We start from the raw sequence: 8,593 nt of genomic DNA on the forward strand, positions 1-8,593 counted from the left end.
CCGTTCGCCCCCTCCAGGGAAACGCGCGATCGGGAATGTCTCGAAGTCGAGGAAGGGTCGGCCCCTGGTCCTGGGGGTTTCGGGTGGGCGGGGCCGCGCCGCAGGGCGGGTGGGTCCCCTCCGGCAGCGGTCAGACATCGAGAGAGGAGGCGGGGGACAGGGAGGGGGTTCGAGAGGGCGGGNGGGCCCCGGGCCGGCCGGCCCGGCCCCAGAGACCCCTGGAGGCCTCACCTTGGCGCGCGCGCACGGGTACTGGAACAGGTGCACTTTGCAGAAGTCGTCGGCCACGGCCACCACGCGCTCGTTGTGGGAGCGGCACAGGGAGTTGATGTCGGTGCCATCCGAGCCGTCTGGCCACACGCCTAGCACAGCGGCCGGCCTCAGTATGGGCTCCTCCCCATGGCCACCCACGGCCCAGGCTCCGCACGTTTCCGGCGCTCAGGCTGCCGAGGCCGCCCACAGGCCGCGTTCCAGGCAATCCTTCCCGGTCCCGGCAGCCGCTGAGGGCCAGAGGGGCCTCCTGGGCTGGGTCGGCCGGTTTCTTGACACCCACCCCTCTGACACAAACCGAGCATTTCAAGCCCAGAGGGGGCTCCACCTTTCCCCGCACACACCCCTCCCGCAAGGTTCGGAGACCCTGCTCACCATAGACATGGAAGCCCAGTACGCAGGTGTAGGTGGCCCACTCCCGATCTCGGCTCTCATAGCGATTCCTCAGCAGCCTGCAGCCTCCAGCCACGTCCCCTGGGGAGAGGGAGCCCACCCAACTCAGCTCTCACCCTGCCCTCCGTTGGGAAGACTAGCTTGAGGTAGTGGCATATGATCTGGTCACCTTGGTAGCCCTCAGCCCAGGGCAAAACTCGGCCCCATGCACTTCCTGAATTCTGAAGTTCTCCTAACAACTTATCACTTCCTCCTCCCTGGCTAAGTCAATCCCTCCACACCTGCCCTGAGAAACTTCTCCAAAACCGGCTTTTCCTGGTACATTCCTCAACTCCCTCATGTCCTCCTGGTGTAAAACTGGGGGGAGGGGGGGAGTGTCCAATTCACAATATTTCTCCTACCTGGACCATTCCAACTCCACTTCAACCACCTCTCCACCTGGAGCTGCCTACATATTCTTCATCCCCTCCCAACCAGGATCCCCCACCCCACCCCGAAACGAAACCCACCTGATTACCCCATTCCCCATGCTCTCCCCTACAGCCACTCACAGTAAAGGATCTCATAGTCCCCAGAATTGGACATGATGAAATTCCCATCCTTGGACCAGTCAAGGTGAGTGATGAAGCTGGAGTGGCCCTGGGAGCAAGCGTCAAGAGACCAAAAGTGTAGCTACCATTTCCCATCCCCAGGTCCCCCTTAGTGCACACGACCCCTTCGAGCACTTTACCTGCTATGGCAATGCCCCACCCTCCACCCCAGCTTCCTCACCACACAGCGGCCAAAGCGGCTGGACTTCGCACCATCACTGGAAACGCTATAGATGTAGATCATGTTGTCATGGGAACCGATGGCCAGGTAAAACCCATCTATAAAGACAGTCACTCAGAGAGGGAAGGGCCAGGGACAGGTCTGGGTCCAGGGTGGGGGTGGCTCCCACCTGGGCTGTACCGGACCACTGAGAGCTGCTCATTGCCATCAGTGATGTCAGACACGATTTCTCTGGTCTCTGTGTCCAAAACCAGCCACCTGGAAGGGGTGGGGGGGAAGCAGGTGTGAGGTTACCGGTCCTGGGCAAGGGGGGTGGGTGGCAAGTGGGAGAGCCTCAGAGACACCAACAGAAAGGCTGTGATGCAGACAGGTTGCGGCTGCATTCTTATGCCAGGAAATGGGAAGGGGGTAAGAGAGAGAGAGGCTGAGGGGCTTCTGATGCCTCTAAGGGAAGAGTACAGGATCTTCTGGAGTCTGTAAGCCTGTCACTGCCCTGTGTCAGTCTCTCTCTTGTCCCTCCTATCCTCACAGCTTCTCTATCCTAAGCTGCCCCTCCCAGGCTCAGAGGGGAGAGTGGTTGAGTGTGATGACAATTGCCACAGCAAAGCAGGGGAGGCCCAGGCTGCAGAGACAAGAAAGCACTGAGGAGTGAGAAGGTGCCATTGCGCCTCCAGAGCAGGCAGCCGCCACCCTCCTCCCCCGCCACCCCGTTACACCACCCCGTTACCAGGGGCCCTTCCCAAAGCTCCTTCTTTTCCCTCCCAGGAACCCTGGCTCTTCTCACCTCCCTGTGTTGAGTCCCACGGCCACAACTGCCCCGCTGGGGTGGAAGTCAGCACAGAGACCAGTCTCCTGGGAGGGGGGAGAAAGTGAATTCAAGAAGATGCCTAGAATTCTAGTGAAGGTTCCTGGATGGACATCTCGTCATGTTGGTAACACCAAAGCCTTCTCCTCCCAAAGATGAGACAGGGAGGAGAGGGACAGTAGACCTGGGGTGGCGGCAGGGTGTCACTGGAGCCTAAAAGCAGGTGATACTCGACATATTTAACAACCAGAACTGAGCTGGGAGGCTGTGCCGGAGATTAGCCATTTGTTGCTGGATCACAGGGAGGCTTGGGGGTTGGGGGCACTGGGGGGCAGTGCTCAGGGGGCACTGGAGGCTTCTGCACAGAAGAATGCAGATTTTGGTAGCCAATATAGCCATACCAGTACAAGGTGGCTGCCACTGGGGAGAAGGAAAAGGGAGGCTGGGGAAGGAATGGTGTCCACAGAGGCCATGGTGGGTGTGGCACCGGGGATCCAGGGGCTCTACCTTGAGGTCAATGCTCCAGGCCAGCGCATGGCCCTCCCCATCCCACAGGCAGAGCTGCCGGTCATGGCCACAGGTGAGAAAACGGTTCTGGAAGGGATGTGTGCAGAGCCCCCAGAGCTCATCCGTGTGGCCCTGCAGCAGATCACAGGCTGTTACCTGTGCCCCTCCTCAGCAGCGCTTCCCGCCCTCCTCCCCGGAGCCCTTGGCCCCCCAACCTGGATCACAGGGGTGAAGCCCTGGGCCAGATCTCCCCTCAGCAACGCATTCTTCGTGGTTCCCACCAACAGCTCCGAGCCCAGCCCCTCAGCGATGGCCCGCACGGCCCCAAAGTGTTCAGGAATCTGCAGAACGGTGGCATGAAGTCAGGGGCCCTCTAACCATACTCTTCCCCCTCCCTCCTTCGACCCCAGGCTAGCCCTCACCTCAGCCTCCTGGAGAGCCACCAATCCTGGCCCCCACTGGACCAGCCGGCGGTCCCGTCCGCCACCACTCAGTACAGTCCCATCCCGCCGGAGACACAGGGCAAAAATGGAACCTTCGTGAGCATGGGCCTGGGCCACAATCCCATAGGTCTCTGTTGGCAAAGTCACGAGTGGGTCACGCTGTGGGGGCACAGGGAAGTGGGGAACAGAGGCAGCCTTGGCCGTCACAATACAGTAATAACTCCCAGCCGCTGGGTACCTACTGAGTGTGATCTCTGATCCTCAGCTATTACTTTACCCAGTTCACAGACTGGACAACCAAGCCTCAAAGAAGTGAGGTAACTTCCTAAAGGCCGTACAACTAGTGGCAAAACTGGAATTTGAATCCAGGATCTGGCAGACGCCAAAGTCCCAGCCATGTTGCCCCTACCCTTCCAGATGGGCCTCCTAGAGGGGCGTGGTCCAGAGATCTATCACCTCTGGGTACTAGACTCCCCAGATGCCACCCCGCAACCACATACCTTTGGCCCCACCCCTGCCTGGGGTCCTAGCATCTGGGAGGCTCCGTCCCCAGGTGAGAATGTTCCCCTCGGAGTCCCCTGTGAGAATGTCTCCATCCGGGAGGAACACAAAGCAAGGGACAAACTTGGGTTTCTTGTATTTCTAGGGGAGAGAGCGGGGGTCAAAGGGAAGGCCAAAGACTGAAAGTCACAGACCCTTGTCAGCTGGGTGGTATCAGGCTCTACGGTACTCAGACCACCACTTCCATCTCCACTCTGTCCTCCCCCACCAGCCCGCACCCATCCACACCTCACCCCAAAGACACCCTGTTTCCGGGTGAGAGCCCCGTTCCCAGGAGCCCCTGCTCCTCCACTCCAGTTCCAGAAGTGGACGTGTGATTTCCCACTGGTGACAATGCAGCTGCTGTCGCGAGGGCTGAAGCCAACGGCCAAGACTGAGTCATTTGTACTCTGAAGGGAAGATACCAGATTCAGCCACCCCAAGCCCTGAGCACCTTCACTTGACTTGACTCTTCAGTTTGCAGCCTGATAGCCAGTCTGCTGATTGTCCTGAAACCCGCGGACAAGCCTTCCTTCTGGACCCTGGTCCCCTAAGGGCACCCCTCCCTGTCACTCATGATGCCAGAACCATCCTAAAACCTAACACATCGTCCCTCGGGAAGCCAGAACTTCTGTAGTCCCCTTTCACAGCCTCAGAGAGGCTAGGAGGCTTGCTCCAGGTGACCCGGCCAGAAAAGAAGTCAACGTATGTCTGCAGCTTTCTATACTTCACTGCCCCCAGCTCCCTAACTGCAGTGCCCCGCCAGGCCACCCGGACTCCTCACCTTGATCTCAGCCAGCTTTGTGCCCCGGCTGCAGTCCCACACGGACAGCATGTGCTCATTGGAATCATCCACCACACAAAGAAAAGCACCCTGATCCTGAGAATGGGAGCGCACATGGGAGGGGCTGAGTGAGGCCTAGAGGGCTGTGGGTTCACGGTCATTAGGCAAGGGCTGCCATCAGAAGTTGAGTGGGCGGGAGAAGTGGACACATGCCCCTTAGGAGAACCGGCTGAGTCGGGTTCAGGGAGGTCAGAACTTCTGAGGCTTCCCGGGGAAGTCCCAGAATGGGGTTCTTGGACAAGGAAGATGGGGGTCTAGAGGCTCTGGGGTCAGCTCACCGCAACTGAAAAGGCCAGGGCTCCCACGCCGCGCTCGAAGGCCCCCAGTCCAATCTCCTGCAGCTTAAGCAGTGTCTCTGAGTCCCAGACGTGAACCACAGGCTGCAGGGGCTGGGAGAGGAGAAGGGGTCAGGGGTATGAAGGAAAGCCAGGCTGGAGTTTCATCCCGACTGCGGGTATTGGGCTTCGGCCTTACCTTTCCATCTTTATCCACTCCAGCTGTCTGTCCTGAGGCTACGCGAACACCATCGGGGTGGACGGCCAGACTAAGTGGGGGGAGGAGACACGCTAGGGAAGGGGGTCGGTCTCTCAAGACCCCTCAGGACACGCTCTCCGTGCTCCCAGAGCAGCAAGGCGACTCTTCTCTCCTGCTCGTCCACACGGACCCAGACCCCACTCCTGCCAAACCCACCAGCCCCACGCCTAGAGCCGCCCACTCCCAGGCCTCAGGTGCCTTACCATCTAACGCAGTCCGTGTGGCCCCGGTAATGTCGCTGGCCGCCACCTCCAGGACCCCCTGGGCCTCCCTCAGGCCGGTACAGCACCACCACACAGGCGATAAAGTAGATCACCTCCCCAGAGCGCAGCACAAACAGATTAGAGCGGGAGTCACGACCCCTGTACCCGTAACTGGAGTGGGGATCACAGTCAAGGAAAGGGTCAGATCAAGGGCAGAATGAGGAAGAGGGGGCAACGGAAGACCTTCTGGCTGGCAGCACCATCGGCAGAGGATGGTAGGGGAGAATTCAGAGGGCTCCCTGATCCCGCGGGCCCAGGGGGAAACCATTAAGAAGGGGGAGGTTCCCAAGATGGTTAGGTAGTTCCTGGGGGATTTGGAGGGGGGCAGGATACACCCAGTCAAGGCTGAGGGTCTCCGGGGGTGGGCCGCTGGGCAGCTCCTCAAGGCTGCGGATGCCAGACGGGATGTACATGGTAATGGGGCGGCCGCGAAGGAACATCTTCACTGAGATGCCTTCTACAGAGAAAAGGGGGGTGTCAACCACCACCCGGCAGCCTCCCCTCCCGGAAAGCCGGAGCAGAACTCTACCCACCACACCTCACAGGTCCCCCAAAATAGCTCTTGGGGCTGTCGCCCAAACCCTAACTCCGTCATCCAAGTTCTTCCCTCCCCTGTACATACCCAAATTGTAGTTGCTTCTTCGAGACCCAGGCCCCCCGGGGCTGGAGAGGGGGTCTTTGCCCCCACGGCTGTTGGGAAGAGAGAAAAGCATAGGGATGGGGTCAGGTCCCAAGACCTAAGTGGGGAAGGGCAAGACACAAGAAAGGAGGTTACTCTGGAGACCTACAGAGTCACCTCTGCGGCCCTTTAGTTTGCATTCGGAGTATTCGGGGTCCCAGAGTAGATGGGGACTCTCTGCTCCATGTAAGAGATGAGAAGGTTTAGGCTAAAGGGGCTGAGCACACAACACAAAGCCATTAGGCTTGTAAGAGCCAGGGCAGCATGATGGGAGGGGGCGGGGGGAGCTCTTTCCTCTAGACTACCAGGCTTCTGGTTGACCTTTTCATTTCTCTGTCGGTAAAATGGGACCAAAGTGGATCCAGAATGTACACCAGCGCTGCCTTTCAGGGATCTGGGAGGTAAGCAAGAAAGTCTTTATCTCTCAAGAGAAAAGCAGCAGATGAATCCCACAGATAGCTGTCATTGGATAAAAACCGTAGTAATATCTCTTCCGAGAATAAAGGGGAAACCAAGGACATGACGAGTCCTGGGGCCTGTACAGACTCTGAGACAATTATGCTCAGCCACTAGGATTTCCCCTTGCTCTGTAGAAATAAAGCCTGGTCGGTTGGGGGGTGCGGGGCAGGGCTGAAACCCTGAAAATCATGACAGCTTTTGGTACCTCTCAGACTCTTGGAAGGTACGTGGTGATATGGTAGAACCGGAGTCAGGAAGAGGAGGGTTGGGATCCTAGCTCCGGCTGTGTGACCCAAGCCAAATGACTTACCCTCTCTGAGCCTACTTCCTCACCTGGACAATGAACAGCATGAGACCACCTAACCCCCCAAGGATGTCGTGGGAACTGAATGAAATGGAGGAGGCTGAGAGTTTAGCACAGTGCCAGGTACACAGCGGGGGGCCCCCGGAGGGCTTGTTCCTTTCTTTCTGTTGGGCCCCCCACCGCACCCAGGGAAGTGAGGTAAGGGATGTGGAAAGTCAAGAGCCTGAGCCTGGGGTGGGGTGGGGCAGGCTGGGGTCTGTGGGAGCCTCCTCTCCCACCTCTCTGTGCTCCCTGACCGCAGTAACAGGTTGGCCGAGGAAGCCGCCTTCCGGGAGAGCTTCTGCCGAGGCCGCTCGGAGGGGGATGACGAGGAGGAAGAATTTCTCCGTGCCCTGGTAGGAGCACAGTGAGCTGGTAAAGATCAGGATCATTCCCTCTCCTGGCGCTTCCCGCCCCCCAACCTCCAGCCCTCCTGGCCTCTGCCACAGGACACTTACGTGTCAGCGCGCTGTGGGGGCTGCACAAGCCTGAGGATCCCTGGGGGGCCCGGGGAGCCACTGCTGCTGCTGCCCCCTCCTTCAGACTGGGTCCCACTAGGCTCTTCACCGCCCCCCTGCGGGGCTGGGGGCCCATTGCTCAGGCCAGGGGGGCCAGGGGACGGCTCCATCTCCACCTCGGTCTCCGTCTGCGTGCCCCGGCTCACCAAGGAGGGGCTGCATGTGGGTGGCAGTCCTGGGGGGGCTGCAGGGCTGCTGGGGAGACAGTGAATCAACCTGAGGCTCCCAGAGCCCCTCAGGAGAAGAGGGTGTGACCACCTGCCTACCTGTCCCTTGTAGGAGCGGGGGCACCAGAGTCCTGCAGGGAGTTTGGGGGCGCCTGCAGCCGCAGCAGGCGGAGGGCTTCTGCCAGGGCTGCCTTAACCAGCTCCATCTCCTTCTCCTGCACCTGAAGCCGCCGGCTCAAGGACTGCAGGGCCTCCTGAGCGGGGCCCTCACCTGGGAAAAGTGCAAGCAGCACTCAGAATGTACCCACCACCTGAAGAAAAGGGTTGAGGGGATCCTGACTTCCCTCCAACTTTGCATTCGTCCAATAGCACCGCCCCCCTCCCCCTTCAAGCAGCCCCAGGCTTGGAGGCTGGCCCGGAGGGGAGGAGGCGGGTGGTAGAGGATCAAGGGCCTCCTTCTGGCAGGGCAGGCGAGGAGCCTGGCAGAGCTCCCTTCCTGCTGCTGTCTCAGCCTCCGCAAAGACAGGGAGTACCATGGAGTACCAGGGGGGAAATATGGAGTACTGCCCAGGAACGTGGGAACCACACAGGGAGGCGCGGCGCCGGCGTGGGATGAAGGCCCACCCCAGAGCAAAAGCTCAGGTCTCCGAGGAAGGCAGAGAAACTGAGGAGGGGGCGCGAGAGAAGAGGGGGCCACGAGAGGACAGTCATCTGAGGGCTCACAGGACCAGGAGGAGCGATCCAGAATGACAGGAGAGGGGATAAGTGGAGACGGAGTCACAGTCAAGGTCCCAGGGTAACGGGTCAGCCGTAAAACGACCCGAAATACCGGGAGAAGAGGCCCGGAATAACACAGGGGGCAGAGAAACACCGAGGGGCCCAGAGTAACATGGGGAATAGGATGACGTTGAGGAAGCTCGAAATGACAGTAGGAGATCCAAATAACTAGGGAGAGCGACCTGAGGAACAGTGGAGGATGCTCAGAACCTCTGAGGCCGAGGAGCACGCGGGGACGCCGCCAGACAGCCGTCGGGCACTGGCAGCGGCCGACCGGCCG

General features: G+C 59.7%; 1 protein-coding gene across 1 annotated transcript; it reads right to left on the bottom strand.

Moving 5' to 3' along the window:
- Positions 1-36: 36 nt before the first annotated feature.
- On the bottom strand, positions 37-8,072 carry EML3 (EMAP like 3). Its single transcript, XM_077759575.1, is given in 22 exon segments — positions 37-183; positions 186-362; positions 646-744; positions 1,215-1,302; positions 1,435-1,532; positions 1,604-1,692; positions 2,219-2,286; positions 2,747-2,878; positions 2,962-3,087; positions 3,169-3,320; positions 3,690-3,831; positions 3,984-4,139; positions 4,514-4,609; positions 4,852-4,962; positions 5,048-5,117; positions 5,311-5,481; positions 5,704-5,827; positions 5,993-6,060; positions 7,091-7,204; positions 7,310-7,564; positions 7,636-7,828; positions 7,952-8,072. Coding segments are annotated over 22 exon segments (2,703 nt in total). The 3' UTR covers positions 37-130.
- Positions 8,073-8,593: the final 521 nt, after the last annotated feature.

Source organism: Crocuta crocuta, unplaced genomic scaffold, assembly GCF_008692635.1.
Source record: "Crocuta crocuta isolate KB4526 unplaced genomic scaffold, BGI_CrCroc_1.0 scaffold53, whole genome shotgun sequence".
Taxonomy (NCBI): domain Eukaryota; kingdom Metazoa; phylum Chordata; class Mammalia; order Carnivora; family Hyaenidae; genus Crocuta; species Crocuta crocuta.